The 27060-nt window shown below is 40.5% G+C and overlaps 1 protein-coding gene across 1 annotated transcript in view; it reads left to right on the top strand.

The window, feature by feature from the left end:
- Window positions 1-16778, top strand: part of tgfb2 (transforming growth factor, beta 2) — a 65436-nt gene extending 48658 nt beyond the window's left edge. The window contains exons 3-7 of the mRNA XM_059985830.1: window positions 1309-1441; window positions 1552-1662; window positions 5992-6166; window positions 13684-13837; window positions 15182-16778. Of these exons, the coding sequence (XP_059841813.1) occupies window positions 1309-1441; window positions 1552-1662; window positions 5992-6166; window positions 13684-13837; window positions 15182-15340 (732 nt within the window). The 3' untranslated portion in view covers window positions 15341-16778. The remainder of the gene's footprint in view (window positions 1-1308; window positions 1442-1551; window positions 1663-5991; window positions 6167-13683; window positions 13838-15181) is intronic.
- Window positions 16779-27060: the final 10282 nt, after the last annotated feature.

Raw genomic sequence — 27060 nt, 5'->3', positions numbered from 1 at the left:
CTGGTTTTTCCTCCTTCGTGGAGAGTCCTTCAAGTCATGTATGATCTACTTAAACTGTAATCAATGTAGAGAGAATGTCAGAATTTACTCTTTAATAAATGTATTCCTTCCTTGAATGTTTATTTATCCAACGTCTCTGGTTTCTATCTCTCATGGTCTTGTAGGGGAATGGACTTGAGAGGGAACTGTCTCAGCCATGATGAAATAGCAAAGCAGACTCAATGGGCCAGATGATGTAATTCTGCTCCTATCTTTTATAGTTTTATGATCAAGTTCAAATGGTAAACAGCAGAAACTTAACAGAATATGTTAAAACATCTTCATCTAAAATACTATTCTGCAATACAACTCTAACAGGGAAATGTTTACAGATGTCCTACTCCTAACTCTTATGATGTTACAACATCTTGATGGACCTACCAAGTGGATTCATCATTTGGTATAGTAAAGACTGCAGAGATATAGGTATTATCCATAAAAGCCAGACATTTGGATTTCTTTCAGCATTTCTGTTTTTGTTTCAGGTTGCAACATCTTCAGATTTATTTGTTTTCCAGGCCATGTTACAGTAACTCTGGGGGATGAATAGTAGAATAATGTCTAGAGCACTGAATATTCTTTATATATGACTTGCCATCAGTTTGCCTTCAGCATTTATAAAAAAACAGGAGGGAGCATATAAAGCCAAAGATGTAGGATACATTTGACCTATTGCTGAGGACAGAAGTCCTTTTGAATCTCCTCATTCCTAGCTGGCAAAAGGGATGAAGTGATTCATATCAGTCCACGCTTTGGAATATAAAAGCATGAATCATCCTGCAGAATGTGAGCCACTTTAATAGGAAAAATAATAGTTTAGACCCACTCACACTAATTTTTGTCCTACAAATTATAAAGGCAAAATGTAGGCATAAAGAAAGGACAGAGGATCAAGAGTATTCAGCAAGACTGATGAACCTGTACCTCAAAACAACACGTACAAAATGCTGAAGTAACTCAGCAGGCCAGATTTCCAGCAAATGCAGATTTTCTTGCGTTTATGCACTTCAAATCCGTTCATTATCTTTTCCAATACCCTTTACCATACTGTGCATTAAGAAAAAACACACAAACCCATCAACAAAATGTATGATAGTGGTAGTTCCAGAATTCTATTGCATGTTTTAATATAGCTATATTTTGCACAATATTTTAATCACTGGCTGAGAATTTTATTCCCTTGTTGCTCTCTCTTGCTATCCATGAGGTTGGCTGACTCTTATTCATAGAAAGTGATCAGATTAATTTGCATTGCATTTTTATTCTCAGATTCTAAAGCACAAAGACATATCATCTCCCAGCCATCGGTATATTGATAGTAAAGTTGTACGAACGAGAACTGAAGGCGAATGGCTTTCCTTTGATGTTACAGAGACTGTAAATGAATGGTTACTCCATCGAGGTAAAGCCCTGTGGTATTTATCTCCATTTAGATAAAATTATTCTTTAAATAAAATTTTGATTCTGTAATATGTGTGTGGTAATATTAGTTTAATATTTTATCTTTTGTAGAGAGAAACAATGGCTTTAAAATAAGTCTACATTGCCCATGTTGCACATTTGTGCCTTCAAGTAATTATATTATACCAAATAAGAGTGAAGAGCTGGAAGTTCGATTTGCAGGTAAATGACATTTTATAATGTTATAAAAGAAGTTTTTATAACATTTTGGCCTATCACGGTCCACACCTCTTGATAATACGCTGGATAACTATGGTTTCAGTGTCTGTAAATAAGCTATGTGTTAATTGATCCACATCTTTTGCCTCATTTATTTCATTTATCACGATGTTGTATTATTGCAGCCAAAATTGCAAAATCTGTATTTTGAATCAATATACAATAGGTGAAAAATATCAATGGCATGTACTGGGAGACAATGGCATAATGTATTTCTCAATAGAGCTGGGAATGAGAGTGGAAAACAAATGTGTGTTTTAAAATTTTCTATCTAACTTGTGATGAAGGATCAGGGGTAATGACAGAAAATCTAGATCATGAAACTTCTTTCTTGGGTGTCACTTTTAAGTGAAATGAGCTAACTCCATGCTGTGAGATGCTCATAAACCTTGCCCTTTGTAGGCATTCATTAAAATACTTCAAATTTCTTATAGAAAAAGCAACATGTATGAATAATGACTTCAAAATGTTCCTTATCACAGTGATCAGGCAGATTGAGTCCACAGAGGAAATTCTCTTGATACCAAAATAGTCTTGACTTTTACATACATTTTAAAAACAGATCATTTGCACAGCTTAGAATTTTTATAAAATTCCCCAAATATTGATTTTGTAACTGTTTTGGGGCAAGGACATGCATTCTCCAATATCATCAACGATAACGTCTTAAAAAAGAAATGGATAATTAGTTTAAAAATGTTTTTGGTTTTGTGACTGTAAGATCAAAGGTGAATGCTAATGGAAATATTTTTCTGTTTGGTTAATTTATTACTATTCTTTTTTCCTTTGATAAATAGTATTCATTTAACACTTCATACCATAACAATTTCAATTAAGCAAAACTAATGAATCAACTATGCCACTTAATAATAATAATGAGAAAGTGGTAATAAAAGTGGCTCAATGCCAAAATAATATCTGTGTATGAAAGCTTTAATATTCTTACATTTAAGAGGACCCAGTACCATATTTAAAAAAATAAAAAAACACTTTGTTTGATACCCAAATTGCAACTAAAACAATGTTTAGAAGCTTAGTTCTTTCCTAAATCTTAATTTTATTGACCTAACCTCTCCCTATCATTGTTAGGACCACCACTGGAATTCAGGACTTTGAGCAGCTGTAACTGCACTTAGTATACCACCGCAGTAAAGTGCATTACAGTTGCTGGAAAAAATTGATCTTGCTACTGGAAACAGTAGGCATTCCAGAGATTCCTTAAGTTATCAGACCCTGGTTAGGTCATATTTATGGAATTTCACAGTAATGCTATATTAGATCTTTAAGTTCTAACAATCTAACAATAAAGCAAAGTATTTTAGTTACTATTGTGACACCAAAATCCAACTAAAGATCTAAGCACTGTGATCTGTGGCATTACACTGCCTTTCATTAGCATTATCAGTTTGTGAAATGAGAATTGAAGTAGTGAGAACCTTGACACCAAAAGAGAGCTGAGAACCTAGGGGTGAAGAGGCTCTGATTTACTTTTATTTCAGGAGTTGTTATGGCAGTCCCTTTGAGAACTTTTACAGCTTGTGTTACCTCATAAATGGTGCATTTTACCCATTTAAAGCCTTCCTAAATTTGAGATGATGGGTTTTCTTAAAAGAAACACTTATACCCAGTGAAAATGGGGCCAATTTTCATGGCTGGCCCCTACTCCAGAACATGGCAATCTGTGGAGTACCTGGTGTGTGGCTTGCATCACTTCAAAAGCACTGTACGGTAGGAACTGGTGATAGAAACAGGACGATGATGCCAGTACTGGACTGGCTTTGGGGCCCTTTTTTAGCAACTAGCTGCTAAAAGGATATTTAGGCTTGAAAACCAAATTGGCGATTCAGTGAAATGTAGGCACTTATCTTTTATTGATCTTTTGTTGTCTAGTACCTCAGAATTATTGTAAATGTCCTGGGGTGCCAGTAGAAATGGAGCCTTGGGAATGCAAGCACCGGTCACCAAATGGCTTAAGCTACTTTTCTAACTCGTTGTTGTGTACATGCTGAGCCTGCAGCTATCATTGGTGTCAATGCCCATTGTTTTGGAAATCAGGTGTTAAATAAAAGCATGGAACGTACATAGCAGAGGGCTCAACAGCTCCCTAAAGAAACTTCCCATTTCAATCCTTTCAAGAGTGGTTCTGTGCACCACTGTCAGTGTAGAATAACAGATATATCCTTTGAACCATGTTTTTTTATTTACAATGAAAACAATGCAAATAATAGAATGTTATCACCAGTGGAAAATCTACAGCTCCCAAAGAGCTGTTGTAGACATGGCCTGGGATAATGCTGATCTGAAAATACTGAAACTGAAAACACAGAGTAGCATGAACCATTTAGTCTGAGAAGCTGGTTGATACAACCGCAGGCATATCCACATTAATTTCTGTAAGTTTAGTTTGTAAGCCTATTGGTGGATGGGTTGATAGGGGACTAAATTTTAGAACAACTATTATCTCATTCAAAGCCATGATAGCCAGTCTTATATTGTCATCATTGATAAAAGTTTTTCCATGAATTAAAATATAGTTCACCTATATTGAAGCAACACACACAAAATGCTGGTGGAACGCAGCAGACCAGGCAACATCTATAGGAAGAAGTACAGTCGACATTTCGGGTCCACTTCTATATTGACTTGCCTAGAGAGATTATGAGATCCCACTTTCCCTCCTACTTACAGCAGAACATTTATCTCAATCATTCAACTTTTAAAGACGGCAAGTAGATGGTAGTCAGTGCAACCAAGAAACCCTCTGGACTGGACATGACAGCGCTAACAGACTGAATTTGATCAACCAAGAGAAAATCTGCTGATGACGGAAATCCGAGGAATACACACAAAATGCTGGAGGGACTCAGCAGGTCAGGCAGTATCTATTGAAAAGAGTAAACAGTCAACGTCTCCGGCTAAGACCCTTCAACAGGACTGGAGTAAAAAAGATGAGGGTTCAGAGTTAGAAGGGAGGTAGGAGGAAATGCAAGATGATAGGTGAATTTAAGAGGCAGTGAGGGAAGTAGAGAGCTGGGAAGTTGATTGGTGAAAGAGAAGCAGGAATCTAATAGGGAAGAACAAAGGACCTTGGAAGAAAGGAAAAGGGGGAGGAACACCAGAGGGAGGCAATGGGCAGACAAGGAGATGCGGTGAGAGAGGAGAAAAGGGATGGGGAATAGAGAAGGGGGGGGGGGGGCATTACCGGAAGTTCAACAAATCGACATTCATGCCATAGAGGCTACCGAGATGGATATAAGATGTTGCTCCTCCAACCTGAATGTGGCGTCATTGCGATCATAGGGGAAGCCATGGATGGACATGTCAGAATGGGAATGAGAAGTGGAATTAAAATGGGTGGCTACTGGGAGATCTCATTTTTCTGGCAGAGTGTAGGTGCTCGTTGAAGCAGTCTCCCAATCTGTATCAGGTCTCACCGATATATAGGCAGCTACACTGGGAGCATCAGATACAATACAACAGACTGGCAGGTGAAGTGCCGCCTCATCTGGAAGGACTGTTTGGGGCTCTGAATGGTAGTGAGGGAGAAAGCGTAGGGGCAGGTGTAGCAGGTGTATACTTGCAAGTATATGTGCCAGGAGGGAGATCAGTGGAGAGGGACGACAGGACAAATGAGTTCTGTAGGGAAAGATCCTTGCAGAAAGCAGAAAGTGGGGTCGAGGGAAACGTGCTTGGTAGTGCGATCCCACTGGAGGTGGCAGAAGTGCTCTCAGTAAGAGGCTTTTCATTTCAGGATGAAGGAGGTGTCCTCCTTTAAAGAAAGGGGCTTCCCTTCCTCCACCATCAGCACTGCCTTCAACCGTATTTCTTGTGTTTCTTCTTCCCCTCCTTTCTAACCCTGACTCCTCATCTTTTTGTCTCCAGTCCTGCTGAAGGGTCTCAGACCAAAACGTCCACTGTACACTTTTCCAACGATGCTGCCTGGCCTGATGAGTTCCTCCAGCACTTTGTGGGTGTTGCTTGAGGAAAAGTGAATTGTACAAATGGACAATCCCCATCTACCTCTAGAGTCATTCATTTCTCTCCCTCAGCTGTACTGAAACCAGTCAGAATGCACTCAGTGTTAAAATCAAGCTCAATGTTTGGAGAGTGCAGAATTCTGTAACGTCTAATTTATATCCAAGAGACAGGTGAAATTTATTTCAAGTAATTAGGATACAGTGTATGGAAGGTATTTTTGAAAGCCTTTTAGAGATGTGCTGAAGTTACCAACTTGCATTGATATCTTCTCTAACTTGAGCTGTTGTTTTAAAGGAATTTCTGACAACTACCCAGGAGATTATCCTGGCGTGGATAAGGGAAAAAAGGGTAAGGACCATATTGGGAAGACAGCACATCTCCTCCTCATGCTATTACCAACCTACAGGCTTGAGTCACAGCAATCTAGCGGACGGAAGAAGCGTGCACTGGATGCTACATTTTGCTTTAGGTAATATGCACATGTATTGTACTTTGCTCCATGTGTCTTTGCTAGCACAAAAATGCTTTAAGGTTTAAACCATTTATAACATGTAAAAGACAGATAACACTGTCCTCTCAATCTGATCTGACAGGTTGCTAAGTCTTTTAAGCCTTCATGCAAGTTTATTTTCCAAAGGTATAAGGATATATTTTGCATTCATGAATATGATCCAGACATCGGGTAAATTAAAGTTATCATCTTAGATACAAAATAAAAACTCTGTTCTCTAGTCACTGATACTGTGCCCTCTATCACCCACACCTCAAAGCACCCACAGCTCACCTTTCTCCATCTCAACCACTGAACCACACTTTGTCCCCAACTCTTTTATGAGTCATAGAGAAGTACAGCATAGAAACAGGCTCTTCAGCCCATCTAGTCCTTCCCAAAACCATTTAAACTGCCCACTCCCATCGACCTGCACAGGAGCCACAGCCCTTCCCATACCCCTGCTATCCATGTACCTATCCAAACTTCACTTAAGCATCAAAATCGAGCTCCCATGCACCACTTGTGCTGGCAGATCATTTCACACTCTCACTGCCCTCTGAGTGAAGAAGTTTCTCCTTGTGTTCCCCTTAAATTTTTCACCTTTCACCCTTAAGCCATGACCTCTGGTTGTAGTCCCACCCAACCTCAGCAGAAGAAGCCTGCTTGCGTTTACCCTATCTATGCCCCTCATAATTTTGTGTACCTCACACATCTCCTCCCAATCTTCTATATTCTAAGGAATAAAGTCTTAACCTATTCAAAGTTTCTGTAAAACTCAGGTTCTCCAGAGTCAGCAACATCCTTGTAAGCTTTCTCTGTATTCTTTCAACCTTATTTACATGCTTCTTGTAGGTAGGTGACCAAAACTGCACACAATATTCCAAATTAGGCCTTACTGGCATCTTCTTCAACTTCAATATAACATCTCATCTCCTCTACTCAACACATTGATTTGTGAAGGCCAATGTGCCAAAAGTTTCCTTTATGACCCTGTCAACCTGTAACACTACCTTCTATGAATTATGTACCTGTATTCCCAGACCCCTCGGTGCCCCACCGTTCACTGTGTCAGACCTACACAGCTGGTCCAACCAAAGTGCAACACCTCACACTTGTCTGCATCAAATTCCATCTGCCATTTTTCAGCCCACTTCTGGTGATCTGCTTGATCACAGATCCATATTCTCTTTAGCACAACTCTGATACCATTATAACACCATCTGTTCTCTTGTTTCCCTTTGGCTGAGATGTGGGGTGCATTTTCTAAGTTCAAGGAAAATTTATTATCAAAGTACATATATGTTACTATATGCAAAACTGAGATCAGTTTTCTTGCAGGCAGACTCAGTAACTTCAAAAAAACATAATAGAATCAATGAAAGATCACACCCAACAGGATTGACAAACAACCAATGAGCAAAAGACAACAAAAATTAAAATGAAAAAAATTTAAAAATACATATCAAGGACAGTTGTGTTAACAGTTCAGTGATGGGGAAGTTATTCAAGAGCCTGATGGTTGAAGGGTAATGGCTGTTCCTGAACCTTGTGATATGGGTGCTGAGGCTTCTGTACCTTCTTCCTAATGACAGCAACAAGAAGAGAGCATGCACGAGGAAATCTGCAGATGCTGGAAATTCAAACAACAACACACACAAAATGCTGGTGGAAATCAGCAGGCCAGGCAGCATCTACAGGGAGAAGAGAGCATGGTCTGGGTAGTGGGGGCCCTTGATGAAGGATGCTGCATTCCTGTACAGCACTCCATGTAGATGTGCTCATTGGTGGGAAGGGCTTTATCCTGTATCTACTACTATTTGTAGATTTTCCATTCAAGGGCATTTGCGTTTCCATACCAGGCCATGATGCAACCAGTCAGTATACTTTCCACCACTCATCTATAAAAGTTTGTCAAAGTTTTCAATGTCATGACAAATCTACACAAACTAAAAAGGAATTAGAGGCACTGAAATGCTTTCTCCATAATTGCACTTACATGTTGGGCCGGGACAGATTCTCTGAAATGTTAACACCAAGAAAGTTAAGTTGCTGACCCTCTCCACCTCTAATCCCCCAATGGGGACTGGTTCATGGATCTTTCCTTCTCCTAAAGTCAATGGCCAGTTCCTTGGTCTTGCTGACATTGAGTGAGAGGTCATTGTTGCAGCACCACTCAGCCAGATTATCAATCTCCCTCCTATATGCTGATTTGTCACCACCTTTGATTTGGCCAACAACAGTAGTGCCATCAGCAAACTTAAATATGGCCTTGGAGCTGTGCTTAGCCTCACAATCATGAGTATAAAATGAGTAGAGCAGAGGGTCAAGCACACAGCTTTCTGGTGCACCTGATGGTGATCGTGGAGGAGATGTTGTTGCCAATCCAAACTGACTGGGGTCTGCAAGTGAGGAAATTGAGGATCCAATTGCACAGGGAGGTATTGATGCTGAAGTCTTGGAGCTTAATGATTGGCCATAGTTTCAGGATAATGGGGCACCCATTTTAGCGGGTTGCAGGAGATCACAGATACATGAAATCTGGTACAACATCAAATTGTGGAGACAATTATCAAGCACATATTGGATGCTGATCCTTTGAGTCTATTCTTCCGTTCACATATCTCCTGTTGATGTGTGACGTGTATACTTTAATAGTTTAGAACATGAGATTTCAAATTAGGAATTGACCCCACATCATTTGCCATTTGCGACAGAGAACCTTGAGGATCTACAGCACATTGAGTGCTCTGGTTTTATAAATTGTAGCCCCCTGGTAAGCCCCAGGCTCGCTCAGCTTGCCTCCATCTAGGGAGAGCAGCCTTCGGTCCCGCCAAACTGGGTAATCAGCTTGTGTAGCCGCTGTGTGACGTCCCCACCAAGCCCAATAACAGACAGTACACCGTATGCAATTAAGTGATTACACTTTATAGATCATACTGGAACTATGTACTTAATAGAGATACAATATAAAAGGAAAAGTAGAAGGCACCAAACTTATCAAAGTACAACCACTTCGTGCACAACTGTTGTAGCTCAATTAACAAAGTCTTCTTGCCACCATTCGATCCCCTCCGACCTCCTCGACCCGCTGCCAACAGTGGTCGACCAGAAGCTCCACACGAATCTCTCATCGCCAAAAGCCCTGGGCCTGGGATCGCCACTCAGGGTCTGTTCCGTCGCCCAGCTTACAACATCGTGTCTTCTCCTTCTAACTCCCTCGCACCATCTCTCTCAAATTCCGCCCAACACTGGCTTGCAGATCCACAAGAAAGAATAACTTCTATCCCAACTGATTAACAAACAAATACAATTCTCATTATCAGTAATTATAACCCAAACAAGCTGCAAAAGAAAGCACTCTCTCACCAGTTAGCATAACAAAGAAGCATTTTTACTTTACCAAACAAAGAAGCCATTTTGATTAACATGCGGTGACATAAAGAAATAAGAAACCCCCTTACAAAATCATATTGTCTAATTTTCATAGGACTCTGCCAGGCCTTAGAGTGATAGTGTCATGGAGAAAATATAGCACAGAAACAGGCTCTTCAGCCCAACTGGTCGATGCCAGCCATAGCATCTTCCCTACTGGTTCCACTTGCCCATATTTGGTCTATAACTATCCAAGCCATCCCTTCATGTACCTATCCAGATGTCTCTTAATTTTTGCAGTTGTGCCTGTCTCAACCACTTACTCTGGTAGGTGGATCCAGGTACTCGCTATTCTCTGAAAAAAAAAGTTTCACCTAAAACTCAATTGCCCGTGGTTCCAGCTGTAGTTTATTCTGCTTTTCATTTCATTTTCCTTTGTGAAACTCTATATCAAATATATTTTCAGTCTTCTCCATTTTGGAGAATGCACACTTTAAGATATTTGTTCTAGATCTCCTCAGTAATTTATATTGTTTATTCAGTGCATGGTATCTGGCGAAAGCTCTGCTGATATAATGCCTTCAATCTTAATCCTCCCGTCAGACGATTAAGCCCTGAAAAAGGCAGATTGTGCTGGTGTTAGTTTATTAGGAGGGAGATTTTGAGCTGTGTTACTATACTGTCTTGGCAACACTGGGGAAATCCCTTCATTTTTTAATACTTATTTTTATTTGCGTGACATAGCGGTTAGTGTAACACTATCACAGTGCAGCAACCGGATTCAATTTCTGCTGTTATCTATTGCAAATTAGTACATTCTCCCCATGACTGCGGGGGTTGGCTCAGGGTGTTCCAGATTTCTCCCACATTCCAAAGACGTACAGGTTAGAAGGTTAATTGGTGACATAGGTGTAACTGGGCGACACAGTCTCATGGGCTAGAGGGCCTGTTACTTTGCTGTATCCCTAAATAAAACAATAAAAATCCATTAAATTCCACTGCTGTCTGCAAGGAGTATTTACAATGTCCCTATGACTGCATGCATTTCCTCCGCATGGTCTGCTTTCCTTCCACATTCCGACGATATACCGCCTAGTTGGTGTAATTGGGCAGTGCAGGCTCAATTGGGTTGGCGGGTCCTGTTACCATGCTGTATCTCCAAACAGATAAAATAAAACTGGCCACCTCCCATTATTCTTTCAGTTAATAAACTTAGATAGTATTACATTGGGTGTCAAAGGACAAACTAGGGTCTGTTATTAAATTTTGTAGGACCCCTTTGTCCTAATGTTTGATGTTTTTCTTACTACCCTAGACTTCCCCAGTAAATATAGTGTCTATATTATATACTAAGTAAAGACTACAATTCCACACAGAATTTTCAATTTATTAGCAAATAACTTTTTGTGCAGAATGAATTCTACAAAAGGCAAATTCCATTTAGCCCATTTTTTATAACTTGTATCTTCACTTTCAATTTCACCTACTCTCATTCCACTTGTTCAGCAACAGTAGTGTTTGTAGCGGTTTTGTGGTGGATTTGGTTGACTGGAAATGGCTTCATTGCCTGGAGATGGTATCTGTAACCTAGAGGGCAGGGTTGGATGGCCCAAAAATGGCTCCAGGAATGGGATAATGGACGAGGTCAGACTATTGGCTAGGGTAACTGTTCTAGTTAGGATAGGTGGTCAGAAGGTATGATTGGAAGTTAGGAATGTGGCGTTTATGGTTAGTGATGGTGACAATGTTCAGGTAGTTGGGTCAGTGGTCGGGCAGAAGAGTGTTGGATGTAGAAGGCAAACTGTGTTTGATTAGAAGACAAGTAGGCAGATGGGTGTGTGAATCGGGTAAGATGTATGAGCTCAGAGAGGTTATGATCTGTATGTTGTGGCCTGGAGGGAGTGTTGGCTAAGTGAATCCCTGAGAGAAGGTTTGTTCAGGTAGGTTCCCTACTCCAACAAGGCACCTGCTCAGGGAGATACCACTTGGGTCACCTTGAAGTTTGTTGTTCACAGTGACAATGCCACTGGAGAAATACTGAAGCTAGTGTATGTTTATTTATTTTTTTGTGTATGCTCTGGCAGAGCCTTGACAACCACCTTTTTATTCAAGTGGTTGTCTTGGAGGAAAGATTCTTTGAGTGGTCCCCCACGTCCTTCTCACAGTGCGACATTTTTTTTTTTATGAGGCCGAGTTATGACACTTGACACTCAACCCGGCACAGATGGAAAGCATGTCCGGGAGCAGCCTGACTGGATTCGAACTTGGGACCTTCGCTCCAGAGTACGGCGCTGATGTCACTGCGCCACCACCCAGTCTAGTGTATATAGAAGCATTTTGTTCAGCTAAAAACGAGCAGCAGGCATCAAGTTAGACTGTAAGATATAGGAGCAGCATTAGGCCATTTGGCCCATCAAATCTGCTATGCCATTTCATCATGGTTAATCTAATTTTCCGTGCCCTGACCAATCAGGAATATTGAGACACTCTTGGAAGAAAAGGTCTGCTCAACCCAATATTACATGACATTTTTATATGCTAAAGATCAAAGGTAACGGCAGGACAATTCTATAATTACAATCGGGACATAGCCTCAAGATTCAGAGAAGTAGGTTTAGGATGGAAATGAGGAGGAACTGCTTCTCCCAGAGAGTGGTGAATCTGTGAAATTCTCTGCCCAAAGAAGCCATGGAGGCCACCTCAGTAAATATATTTAAGACATGTTTGGATAGATTTTTGCATAGTAGGGGAATTATGGGTTATGGGGAAAGGCAGGTAGGTGGAGATGAGTCCGTGGTCGGATCATCCATGATCTTATTGAATGACAGAGCAGGCTCAATGGGCCAAATGGCTTACTCCTCCTATTTCTTATGTTCTTATGTATCTTATGCTTCCTTTGAATTACATATAGTTTTCAAACAGTACCTTCTTTGTACCCACACCCCAGACATCCATAAGGAGTGTTAATTCTCACTGACCATAGGCCATATTCATGAATATGCAGGCATCTGAGGTCTACGTGGAGAGTTAGAAACACTCACAAAATGTTGGAGGAGCTCAGCAGGCCAGGCAGCATCTATGAAAAAATAGTAAACAGTCAATGTTCTGGGCCAAGACCCTTCAGTCCTGAGCTGAATTTTAAATTCAAGCTGCAATTCAAATCTGAAAAAATGGCTGCTGTTGAAAATATTTGCTGTATGTCCTAACTCCAGAGTAGGCCATAACAGGTGCTGTGAATTCATGTTTCTGCACTCCCAGTCTGCAGATAGAGTTGGGAGTACATCAGGATTCAAAGATTCAGAACAAAAGTCACAGACTTCATCATGCGTGCATCTTACCATGAATGTGAATTACTTTTTATTTTTCAAACAGATTACATAATACAGTACATTAAAACTTGATGTTATGTGGTTCAATTTCCAGTAGCTATGCTAACAGTTGAGTTTGTGTATGATCTGCCTGGATTCTTAGAATATGAATGTCCTAAGTTAATAAAGTGCTACATTTAATATGAGATGTGGTAAACCCCTGAACTTCAATTGCAGTCTTGAATGAATTGATGAAAATCAGCTGCCTGAATGTGGTAGCTGTTACAAACAAGGGAGCCAAGACGCACCCAGCAAGGTCACACTAAAGTAATCAAGATGATTCCGGCCAACACCTTGTATTGGAATGATACCATCTCCTTTCGTTTGTACTCTATGTTAATGCAAAACACAAATTTCTTTGCCCCTTTTTAATTGTAACTAAGCACTGGGTTGATAGTTATATCATAATTTCCACAGCTGTAGATAATTATCCATTTTGTCTAAATAGATATAGGTAAAATATGTATTTAAACTGATTTTATTTTACATTTACTGCTGAATAATTGAGAGCACCTCTGAAGTTGCTTTACAAGCAACTCAGTATTATCAGTTCCTGGCAGATTGTGATGGGCAACAAATGCCAACCTTTGATCACACCCACATCCCAAGTGGAAAATGAATCCTGCTTTAGCCATACTCTTGTATGCTTAAAATTCTGGCTGTTATCATGAAAACAGAGTAGAAATTAAAAAGAAGAGAGCAAAATTTTACAGATTTCTGACATTTAATTGAGAGTTTTTATTCTTTGGACAGAAACTTACAGGATAATTGCTGTTTACGCCCACTGTACATTGACTTCCGAAGAGATCTAGGGTGGAAATGGATTCATGAACCCAAGGGCTACAATGCCAACTTCTGTGCTGGGGCCTGTCCTTACCTCTGGAGTTCAGACACTCAACACAGTCAGGTAAATACCACCTTTGACAACATGACCATTTTAACACCATTATATTAAACAGTTTTGATGTTTAGGTCTTTTACAATATTGTCAATTGCATGTTTGATCTATTTATTATGCTGGAAAATAGCAGTATGTTATTCATTTTTAAAAATATTTTTTCAAAGAAAATACAAACCATTGGAAAATTAGTCAACAGAAGTACACAAGTATAGATTATGTAATGTAAATGCTCTTTTATCCGCTAATGTCTGCACATCCGCTAGTGAAAAATGTGATAAGAGAAAAGGTTGTGGTCTGCGCCATCTTGGCCTGATTCTAATGAGGTTTCCATAATTGGGAACCATTTGATAGCTATGAATTTTATCATTTTCTATTGTTCCATTTTATCATTGTTCCATAAAATACTATTGAATCAAAATGTCTTATGGTAAATTATAATAAATAGGACTACGTATTTATCTGACAAGTTACACCATGATATGGCTAATTAACTGAGTGAGAAAACACAAAAAGGCTGAGGAGGAAGGATGTGGGAGCTGCAATCTGTGTCCCTGGCAGGGCTAGATTGTGGGCAGTTTTGGAAATGGGTTGCTGCTTCCGCCAGTTACTCTGGGTTTCCAAATTCTTTTGATGAAAGGACTCGACGTTCACAATATCATCCCTAGTAGTCCACCTGACCAGTTTTTATAAAATCATTTTAATGCTAATAAGTATAAATTCTGGGCAATTGAGCAATATCCCATGATAGCTCATTGCTGGGTAGAATGGTAAAAGTTAAATCTTTCGTGTCACCAAGGTTTTGCGAAACGATCTGAGCACGTTGAAGTACCGAATGATAGAGCATTTAAGTGCAGTCAGCCCATTATGCAATTTTTTTGATGAGAATCTACTTGTGAGAAGAATCTATCAAAAGATATATCAGGGTTTTGTTTAATCTCTGGGAGACATTCAAAATATTTACAGATGCCTAAAGGGAGCAAACTGGTGTTACGGCAGCATTTTACACATTGCCGTGGAATTATATTAAATGCACCATGGCCATCTGGTTTGGGCTGGATATCAATTAAAAATCAAATGCCACATTTTTCTTGGAAGAAACGTTACTGCAATGTTGCTTTATTAAGTTACAAAGCACAAAAACAATTCTCTTTTGCCTATTCAATGGAGCAGTGTTCAACAACTGTACCTTTCTTTCTCCCAGTTAGGCTGTGTTTGTTTAAGATATTTCTCAAGTGACTATTTATTCTTTCAGTCATATATAAACTTCCTACTAGAATGACCACAGGCCATATGACTGTTTTTTTTCTAAAAGATTACTTGGCAGACTAAAGGATGTTTTCTTTATTTCAGATACTTGGCCTGTACAACAACCTAAACCCTGAAGCTTCCGCCTCTCCTTGCTGTGTTTCTCAAGACCTGGAGCCACTCACTATCCTCTATTTCATTGGCAAAAATCCCAAAATTGAACACCTTTCAAACATGATAGTTAAGTCTTGCAAATGCAGCTAAGAATGAATACATCCCTTGAAAATCCCAGGTTCATCAGTGTTAAACAAAAGAACAATACACGGTACTAGTTTGAACTATTCGGAAACTATTTTCTTGTTTAACTACCAACAGAAACAAAAGAAGCAAAAAATGTACATTGAAGGCTTTAATTCTATCCTTCACTTACTATTTTAGTGTGATAGATGAGACACAGAACCTTTAATTTTAAAAAAAAAACACTGGAAGAATTGTAAGTGTTAATATGTGAAATAAAAGGAGTCCCACTTAGTGGAAATGCTGTACAGGTCCCGTGCCTTACTTGATCTCTTGTGTATTGTTATGCAGTTGGCATCCTATAAAATCCTTTCTAAGGGCACAAGTATAATAAAATATATTGCTGATCTGTTCATCGAGGGATGTGTTATTGGGTTAATATGGCAGAATATGGTAAGAAAATTTGAAATCATTGTGAATGGTCTAATATTATATTGGCTTGAAATGCAAACAGTAAGCACTTGGGCCTAAAAATCAGAGTGACAGGAGAAAGAAGGAAATGTTAAGTGAAACACATAGAATCTAAATGTTAGGATATTTTATCGGAGGAGTGCCTTCATAGTAAAGAATATCAGGCAAAATAAAGATTAGAATAATTTGGTGAGAAGGGGGTTAACTTTTCAAAATAAAAGTCAGATAGCACCTTTCCTTTCCCCCTCTGCATTAGTTTTAACATCTGTAAACATGTTAACCTCAGAAATGTAGTGGTACATAGTCTGCGTGCTGATTGGGTAATTAGCTGCAGTGATCAGCGATCAGCGGGTAGCAGATATGGAATACGATAATTGCAAGTTCTATCTACTACTTGGCTTGGGTTTACAGATTTTCATGCGCAATTGTGATGTCCTGTTCCAGTGCGGGGGGTGGGGGGGGGCAGGTCAGAAATGCAGAGGTCAGCATTCGCAATCAGTGGGATTTGTAATATTATGGCCTCTATTTTTAATATCTGAAAAAAACTGGCTAAGCATTAACTCAGGTGCAGTGATCTTTCTACCATCTCTTCAATCTGCCCTCCTGTTGAGCAAGTCAGCACAGCAGGAGCAGATCCCTCCAAATCCAGGGCAAATATATTTGCAGAAAATAAAGTATTGGGGGCTTATTTTCATTGCGCTCTCAGGTTTTGGGCTCTATACTTAGATTTCATCTTTAAAAGCAGTTAAATAAATGTCCCTTGCTCCCACATATCAAACAGAAAGTGCTAAATAACATTAGCTTTCTCCTTTCTCCAAACTGATCATCAATTTGTATACAAAATTTCAACTCTAACTCTGCTATAATTTCTGTTTTTAAATTTGTTAGTGTGATGCTTTATTGTTGCCAGTTACATATGAGTGAACAATTAGCAAACACAAAACTGAAATGTGTACAGTATTGTTTAAAAAAAATAAAGAAATTAGAACTACAACGTGAAATTGATGCTTCTGTTTACACCAAGGTTATAACACTTCATCTGCAAGAGTAGCTGAGCAGTTATAACACTTTTCTAACCAAATACCCATTCTGTTTTGGGCTTGAATCAGGTGGATAGCAAAATTCTAGGACTGTGTCAATGTAAGTTATATTAGGGATGCTAAAAGATGGTGCCACATGGAATAAGAGAGTATGGTTCTGTGTCTGCAGTTCTTCAATTGGTGTTGCTCTCATTTTAAGTGGAGACCAAGTATTTTTTCAACAGAATAAAAATCATTACGGTTCATTGATCCATTAAACCCCATGCTTTTTTTGTCATTAACAGAGTTCTTTCATGTGCCTTTTGAACACTGGGACGGGTCTGCCTTCCAGGAGAGCTTCATTTCTTTCTTTCATTGTATAACCACAGAAGGCAAAATAATAGTGCTAAATCCTTTGATATTACTTTGCTGGTGAATGATCCATGAGGCATGCCTGTTTAGGCTAAAAGGTGGCAAATCTCAGATTTCCTCTGCCCATCACATTAAAGCATTTCTTCTTGAATAGAAGATCCATGTTTTAATCTTCCTTTACAAAGTGCTACATTCTTAATTAGGATTTCTGAACTTTCTACCTTTGTTAACCCAGTATCCCTGGCTGCTGGATAATGCCTTCCTTGGGCAAATGCTATTTAAATCTTCATCAATAAACATTGTAATAACTGGCAGAGTGACTATGAACTAACTTAAAATAATAGCTTAGAATAGGTTATTGCAGACAAATTCATGGGACAGCAACCATTGCTTTAGGAAAATAGCAATGATGTGGATCAATTTTTCAAAAAAACAACGGAGGCAAGGTAGGTTCCCTTTTATACAGCATGAAGGTTACCAAGGGAGAGGCGCCTTTCTACATTGCCTCAGGAGTATCACTGGTCAGTATCTAGGGTGCAGCTAGAAAACAGCATGTATGCTCCACATAGTAACATCTCACAGTTGATAACAGCAGGAATATTCATGTGTTAGATATTGCTTGGAGAGTTATAATAAAAAGCCAGTTTTATCATAATGTGTGTTTTTTTTTACTTTTAATGAATTTTACTTGTGAAAAACCTACCTTAATTATTAATTTCAAAAGTCTTTTATTATTATACCATGGGAATATCCCACTGTTGTGACTATTTCCATTCATATCATAAGTGCAAACTAAATATAAGGTCACCAGAAAAATATGCAAGAAACTCCGTGCTAAACTTTCACAAGTTAACTCATGGAAATAACAATGACCTTTGACAGCTTCCTTAAGATATACAGTGGAAAATATGCTGATGTAGTTGTATAAATAAAATAAATATTCAGATTCCCCTCATTACTTCTTATGACTCATTGATGTGGATAGGGCATTCATTTAAGACATTTAAAAATCCTTGTGCCTGTGATGCTCATCATACTAGATGATAAAACCATGTTAACTATTTTATAATACTGGCTGTTCATTTTACATATTTTCTCATATGATTTACATTGTTCATTGAGATATAAAGTGTAAATCATTTTAAAGGATCAGTGCCTTCAAAAAAAAGTAGTTGGCAAAATGTCTTATTTGGCAAGTGTGAAGACTCATGCATCATCTTCATTATTGTAATATTGCCTGCAATGATACATTTTGGCTGGATTTACATCTATGAGGTAATTGTGTCATGTGTTTCAGACAAATGAAAAAATTGTTTGCCAAATACCTTTTTCATGAAGACAGTGGGCTCAATTTAGTTCTCTTCTAACACTTTTTAAACAGCAGTTGAAATTCACAAAATACGTATTGTGGATAGATACATGGAAATAGCTTCTGACATGTTTAAGCACTTTGGTCAGGGGTAACCTATCTTTAACACTCTGGGTGTCATTCACTGTGAGCATCTCCGGATGAATGGCATAATTTGTCTTTTAGCTGTAATGGAAGGAGATGGGATGCCAGAGTTAGTTTGATTAATCAAACTAATCTCGACTGCGCTGGACGCAGCCAAATGTTGAATACGTTAAAAAAGACCGATCTCTGTATTCTGCTCAATATTTCTTTCTGCTGCTTTTTTTGCCCCATTAGGATGGTTTCTTTTCCTTGGAATTGCACTGATACTATTATAAAGCTTCCTCTTGTAATGCTGAAGTCTCTGAATCTATTGTTTTTTTAATTGTATACTTATTTCTTGACCCTTCGTAAATGTTGGACATTTTATGATCTTACCATTTAGGTGGGAGGGTGGGTGCTTTTTCCTTGTTTTATCTTACAAACATACATTTTTGGTCAAACATACATATTTGTTGGCTAATTACTATGTATCTTAACACATGGTGTGTCTGTGAAGCCTGCAAATCTTGTGGTGCTCTAGTGGTTAAATAAATTATTTCAGTTTTACTTTTTTGGCAGTCCTTGACTTATTGTAGAAACTATTTTACAGATGTACAGCAGCCTAGCATCCAAAATGTTCTTACTCAGATTATGGGGAGATCATAATCCAGATATCTGTTGGCTGAAAACTGGGTTGAAATACACAATTAAGATCCTTTTTACCATTGCTTTCAAAGACTGTTATTGTTGGAAAAGGCAAAAGTAACCAATACACTGTATTTTAGTTAAATATTTTAAGCAGAATATAATTCACTAGCATTTAAGTGAATTATTCACTGACATACATTGAATGACTAATTACCATTGATAACCTATATTTAAAAGAGAAACTGGGAAGATCTTTTGCAAATTTTTGCAGAATCTGTGGGAAGTCCCCAGAATATCCATGAAATTACAATATATATTTTAAAATAAAGGAAATATATAAACCTTTGTGACTTTTCAATTGCTGGAGTTTGTCAGGCTTTTAATATATCTTTTGGTTAGAGCCTGACTAGTCAGAGAAATAGTTTAAATTTTTCACTGCAGTACAATTGACAGATGGGTATGTAACAGGTGGTAATACATGATAATAACGCCAAGATAAGAAAGACAAGTAAGTGACAGATGTGTGAATGTAGGTGGTGACCAAATTAAGAATGTGATCTCAATCATGTACAATTGAAATAAACACTTTCTGCTTTTAATATGCTTCAATATGAATGCATTCTTCTGTTGGGAGAACTAATCCAAATGCTTGAGATATGGGCCCTGAGAAACAAGCCAGCTATTAGCCTGATTATGTACTGCTGCCAATTTGTAAATATTTATCACTTCATTTTATTATAACAAAGCAGCTGTTTGAGTGTCAATTGTATCAAAACTTGTCAATTTTTTTTAATGGATGATGGGAATCTAGGAACAAAAACTGTTTGAGAAAGCAAAATAAATAGAGCTGTTTAGGCAGAGTAAATTAAAGTTAAAAGTAATATTGGATCAAAGAAAGAGATATGTGACAGAACAGAATAAAGATGCCAGACCTTTGCTTTGATCAAGGAACGATGCATAAGTTTAATGCCGGCATAAGAGATTGCAGATGCTAGGATTGAGAGCAACAAAGAAACTGCTGATGATGGATCCTCATGTAGGGTCTCAACCCAAGATGTTGCTTGACCTGCTAAATTACTCCCAACAGTTTGTTTTTTAACTTGAATGTAGTTGGCTTAGTTGGAAAGTACAAAAACCATAAATTGCAGATCCTTCCAATATGACAGTTACCTGCCACATGTCTACCTTTGCCTGGATGTCGTTTAGATCCCAAGCAGAAGAATTATTTAAAAAATGGATGGTGCTGAACATTGTACAATTGGTGGTAAATAACCCCACTCAGCACTTTGATGGGATGTTATAAAAAGATCAACCAGCAAAAACAAACCCAATAATCTCCTGTAGTAATATTTGCAAATACTGCCCTTTAAAGCACTGTACTGATGTTGTTAATATTTATTATATGACCTCAGTTACATCAGGGTTTTTAATAACCTCCTTTATAAAATTCTGTTTTGATTTTGGGTGCTGCAACTATTACTTCTCCTTTGGCAATCAGTTGCTGAATCCATGCTTAATTGAGAATGCTAAGAATTGGAGCTGAGTGTTTTTAGTGGAAATGATCTGTGTATTGATATTGAATTGGTTTATTGTTGTCACATGCAGCAAGATGCAATGAAAAGCTTGTCTTACATATTGCTTATACAGATCAAATCATTGAGGTAGAATAACAAAGCAGTTATAATGCAGAATAAAGTGTAAAAGTTACCAAAGTAATTCAGTGCAGGCAACCAATTAAAGTGCAAGATCATATGAGGTAAGTTGTGAGGCCAAGCATCCATTCCATCATACAAGAGTCTAAAGCAATGGAATAGAAGCTTGATGGCATGTGCCTTCAAGCTTTCATATCTTCTGTCCAATAGAGAGGTGTAATAGGAGGAACAAAGAGAATGGTGAAATGTGGTCGCTACATGGACAATAGAACCCTTCCTTTCTGTGCAGTATTTTTGCTTGCTGTGAAATCAAAGTGATGTAAAATCTGATCTACTGTGATGTGTCCAATATGGCTGGATGTACCCACCCGTCCCATCCCCCGGCCCCACAGCCAGCTCCTGGTAGACCAGGATGATCTGGATGGGTCCAGTGCATTCCTCGATGGATGCTGGGTCCAAGGTGTAACTGGAGAGCACTTCTCATCCAGGTGGTTCCTTTCCCAGTTGACCATATACTGCACACTCCATCCACAGTGACATGAACCCAGCAACTGGTCAAATGTGTACTCTGGGCCACCTTCCATCATCCTAGGTTCCAGGTGGGTTGAGTGGTCCATGGACAATGGGCTTGAGGCAGGACACATGGAAGGTAGGTGTGATCCTAAGGAACGGCGGCAGCTGGAGACAGTAAGTGACTGGATTGACACGATAGGTTATTCTGAAGGGACCGATGAACCAGGGTGAGAGCTTGTGGGAGTTGTTGTGCAGGGGCAGATCTCGGGTGGACAGCCCGACAGTCCCCAGGCCAGAGTAGTCTGGCTGGGCTGGGCACTGATAGTGGTCAGCCTGGCGGCAGTAGGCACAGTTTTCAGTAAGGATGGCCCTCCATGTCCTCCTTTAAGCATTCTGGGAGTAGCGAACGAGGGACCTGGTGGACAGGACCACCACCATTAGCTCCTCCATGGGGAACAATGGGTGTTGGTAGCCATCAAGCACTTCAAAAGGTTGCATATGTGTGGCAGAGGAGGTATGTAGGTAGTGGGACAGCTTGGCCCAGAGAAGACACTTCTAAGCCTTCCACATGGAAGAAGTGACGAAGCACCACAAAACTTTCTCCACTTGCCGACTGGCTCTTTCTGACCAACTGCTGGTCTGCAGATGATCGCCAGAGGACAAATCACTGAGGTGTAGAGGAAGGAACAGAAAGCTTGCCAGGAGTGGGAGATGAATTGTGGGCTCTGATCTGACACAATGTCTTGAGGGAAGCTGTGGAGGCAAACTACATGTTGAAGAACCAGGTTCGCTGTTTCAACAGCCGATGGAGCTTGGTGAGGGCAATGAAGTGAGATGCTATGGAGAAATGATTTCACCATGGTACCATCAGAAGGTAGCAATTCCATGGTGAAATCCATGGCAATGTGGAACCATGGGGGTCAAGGGACCAGTAGAGACTGCAGGAGCCTAAAGGTCCACTGGTTGGAGAAATTGGTCTGGGTACACTAAGGGCAGGCAATGATGAATGAACGTACATCTGTACCACAGTGGGCCACCAGAACTGACATCACAGAAAATCCAGAGTCTGTCATGCACCCGGATGGCCGGAGAGCAGTAATGAGTGGGTCCACTGGAGTGTGTCAGAGTGCGTGGCCACTGGCAGTTTGTCAGGGGAGTTGGCCAGAGCAGGTTTGTGCTGTAGGACCTGGTAGATCTGGTTCTCCTGGCCCCAGATGATCGGGGCGAGGATAGAATGATGGGCTGAGGGTCGATTGCCATTTCAGCTGGGTCAAACTGTCATGACAGGGTGTCCACGTTTATGTTCTTGGAATCGGATCGATAGGAACTTGGATTGTTTGAAGAGGACTCAGTGAGCCTGACATGGGTTGAGTCTGTCGGATGAACGTGAGGTTCTGGTGGTCATTCCAGATCAGAAAGGGCTCGATGTTTCCCATCAACCAAAGTCTCCATTCGCCCAAGGTCCATTTGATGGTAAGTATCTCTCTGTTTGCTACATAATGGCACTGTGTACATTGAACATGCACAAGAAGAAGGCACAGAAATGTATCTTCCTGTCTGGTCCTCGCTGGGAGAGGATGGCCCCAGTGCCTACATCAGATGTGTTCTCCTTTACCAGAAAAGACCTGGAAGGGTTCAGATATTAGAGAATGGGAGCAGTGGTGAAGTACCTCTTGAGATGCTCAGAAGGATGGTGTGTAGCAGCAGACCAGGTTATCTGTGAGATAGCTGACTTGGTGAAGGAGGCGAGAAGAGTGGCAATTTTGTTGCAGTTTCTGATGAAGAAGCAGTAGAAGTTGAAGAAGCCCCAGAAGTGCTGGAGCTGTTTGAGGGTGTGCAGCCGGAGACATCCACTGGTGGTGCATACTTTCTCTGGGCCTTGGGATGAAAGGACCTAAACCAGGGGTTGGCAACGTTTACCACTGAAAGAGCCAATATGGACCCATTTCCCACAGAAAATAAAACACTGGGAGCCACAAAACCCGTTTGACATTTAAAATGAAATAACACTGCACACAACGGGTTTTTTTTGCCTTTATGCTATGTATAAACAAACTATAATGTGTTGCATTTATGAAATTGATGAACTCCTGCAGAGAAAACGAAATTACATTTCTGCATGCAACAAAAACATTTTGAACTGCGAAAAAAGACGTTGGGTTGAAGGTTACTCCATAGTTAGCCTACCCTGGATTGAAGAATTAAAAGAAAGTGCGCACTGGCGGGTGTCAGGCATTGGCAGTGGTGATGTATATTAATAGCGATAAAAAACACGTTGTAGCGGTGTGCTACACGCAGCGCTAAAATAAAGACACTGCAGTCAAAGGTAGCTTTATTCGAACTAAACAGCCTTGCTTTAAAGCCTCCCTCAACCCGTCCCCGTGGGCGCGGATGCTCCAAAAGACACGTACTCACAAACCCCCGTAGGCTATCTCCCTTAGCCGGAATGGTGGCTAATTGTGAGCCGGTTCGGATATGCCAGGAAATGGGGTCTCCACAAAGTTTTTAGATTGTACAAGATCACCATAATCTTCAAATTTCGAATTACATTTCAAAAACTAACAAACCACGGGGAGCCGCAACACAGAGATGAAAGAGGCGCATGCGGCTCCGGAGCCGCGGGTTGCCGACCTCTGACCTAAACGAAAGAAATAACTTGCAGTATAGTTGGTTTTCAAGGAAAGGCTGAAGCACTAAATGGACATGATAGATGTGGTCTTAAGGGTGCTTGGAGAAGATGAGGATGTTGTCAAGGTAGATAAACACACACCTATGTAGCATGTCTTGCAGGATAAGGGTTTGGAAAACTGCTGGACCGTTGGAAAGCCAAAAAGGCATCACCAAGTATTCGTAATGGCCAGTGAGTGTTATGAATGCTGCTCACCCTCCACTAGTGTTCCACTCATCCCTCTGGGAGATGCAGATCAGGTTGTACACAGTCTGTAGATCCTGTTTGCTGAAAATCTGGGCACCTGGAGTGTTTCAAATGAGCTATGTGTCAAGGGGAGAGGGTAGCTGTTCTCAGAGGTGATGCTGTTGAATCCATAGTAGTCAAGGCAGGGACGAAGATCCCCATCCTTCTATTTGACAAAGAAGACCAGTCCACTGGGACTGGATAAGATATACTCCAGGATACTGTGGGAAGCAAGGGTGGAGATTGCCGAGATTCTTGAGGTGATCTGTGCATCATCAATAGGGGCGGGAGACATACTGGAGGACTGGAGGGTTGCAAATGTTGTTCGAGAAAGGGAGTAGAGATAACCCAGGAAATTATAGACCAGTGAGTCTGACTTCAGTGGTGGGCAAGTTGTTGGAGAAGATCCTGAGAGGCAGGATTCATGAGCATTTGAGAGACATACTCTGTTAAGGGATAGTCAGCATGGCTTTGTCAAGGGCAGGTTGTGCCTTGCGAGCCTGTTTGAATTCTTTGTGGATGTAACAAAACACACTGAAGAAGGTAGAACAGTGAATGCAGTGTATATGGATTTTAGTAAGACATTTGATAAGGTTCCTCATGCAAGGATCCTTCAGAAAGTAATGAAGTATGAGATCCAAGGAGACCTTGCTTTGTGGATCCAGAATTGGCTTGCCCACAGAAGAAAAAGGGTGGTTGTAGATGTTTAGCATTTTACATGGAGGTCGGTGACCGGTGGTGTTCCACAGGGATCTGTTCATGGATCTCCTCTTTGTGATTGTTATAAATGACCTGGATGAAGAAGTAAAAGGGTGGGTTAGAAAGCTTGCTGATGACACAAAGGTTGGGGGTGTTGTGGATTGACTGTAGGGTTGTCGGAGGTTACAGTGAGGCATTGATAGGATGCAGAACTGGACCGAGAAGTGGCAGATGGAGTTCAACCCAGATAAGTGTGAAATGGTTCATTTTAGTATGTCAAATTTGAAGACAGAATACAATATTAATGGTAAGATTCTTGGCAGAGTGGAGGATCCGAGGGATCTTGGGGTCCGTGTCCATAGGACACTCAAAACTGCCATGCAGGTTGACAGCGTTCTTAAGAAGGTTTATGGTGTGTTGGCATTCATCACTCGTTGGATTAAGTTCAAGAGCCATGAGGTAATGTTACAGCTATGTAAGACTTTGATCAGCCCCCACTTGGTGTACGTTGTTCAATTCTGGTCACCTCACTACAGGAAGGATGTGGATACTATAGAGAGAGTGCCTGGATTGGAGGGCATACCGTATGAGAATAGGTTGAGTGAACTTGGCCTTTTTTCTTTGGAGCAATGGAGAATGAGAGGTGATCTGATAGAGATGTATACGATGATGAGGGTCATTGATCATGTGGATAGCCAAAGGTTTTTTCCCAGGGATGAAATGGCTAACAGGAGGGGTAATAGTTTTAGGGTACTTGGGAATAGGTATTGAGGGGATGTCAGGGGTAAGATTTTCACGCAGAGAGTTGTGGGTGTGTGGAATGCACTGCCAGCAGTGGTGGTGGAAGCAGATACGATAGGGTCTTTTAAGAGCCTCTTGGATAGGTACATGGAGCTTGGGAATAGAGGGCTATGCATTTGAGAAATTATAAGCAGTTTCTAGAGTGGGTTACATGGTCGACACCACATTGTGGGCTGAAGGGCCTGTAATGTGCTGTAGATTTCAATATTCTGTGTAAGAATCCTACACTGGCTGTGGACTGGAATGGACAAAAGAAGTTGTGCCATAATCATTCATGGCTTGGGTCTCAGGAGGACAGGGAGAGAACAGACAGCTTCAGGGAAGGGTGGTGTCCAGAGGAGACTGATTGCACCGTTGCGTGGTCAGTGAGGCAGCAGGATGCTGGCTTCCCTTTTACTGAAGATGAAGGCTATGCCATGACATTCCAGTGGGAATTTGGTGAGATTGAGGGCATCTTCAAGGCTTTATGGACTAAGATCAACTGTGGTTGCAGGCAGGTCATCTGGCAGGTGGGTACCCAGCTCAGCAGTGCGCCGGAAGATCAGGCAAAGTAAGGGTTGTGAGTGAAGAGCCGGGGTAGCCGAAGATGAGGGGGGCATTGGGCGAGTTGATCAGGATGAATTGGGTGGACTCACGGTGCTCTCCAATGCTCATGTGCACACTCTGATCCCAAGGGCTGTGATGTTAATGGGGTGTAAGATAGATTTGGTAGGGATCCAACCAGCACACACACACACAGTCTAATCCAGAAAGTTGATTATTGTGCCAGAGCCTCCTGTGCGTGTAGAGGAGGACAGAGAGAGTGAGACTGGCTCTGGTGCTGGAATGAGGGCCAGGAGAGAGCTTACCAGATGGAAGGTCCCTCATCTATACCTGCTGGCACCATTTCCCTCAGTGTCAGTGCTGTTCCTCAGCCTTACATTGAGCCTTGTAGTTATTGTGTAGTAGGCCATGGACAGGAAGTTAAATCAATTAAAGTTCATCTCCAATCTTAACTCATGGTTTTCACAAATACCTGCAAGATAGCAAGATAAATAACTGATATAAACTACTCCTTTTGGTGAATCAGTGGAAGCAAATGGGCATGTGCCTGGTGGTCATGTGATAGGTGGGCAACCATGTGGGAGAATGGAATTGATGCCATTGTTCTATTTGTTACATGAGTCCAATGCCATTTCTTTATACCATTAAAAAAAATATGAGAAGTATAATAAAGACCAATTCTC

This window comes from Hypanus sabinus, chromosome 12 (genome assembly GCF_030144855.1).
Source record: "Hypanus sabinus isolate sHypSab1 chromosome 12, sHypSab1.hap1, whole genome shotgun sequence".
NCBI classification, from domain to species: domain Eukaryota; kingdom Metazoa; phylum Chordata; class Chondrichthyes; order Myliobatiformes; family Dasyatidae; genus Hypanus; species Hypanus sabinus.
The sequence above is the reverse complement of the archived record's forward strand: the minus strand, read 5'-3'. Positions and strand labels throughout refer to the sequence as shown.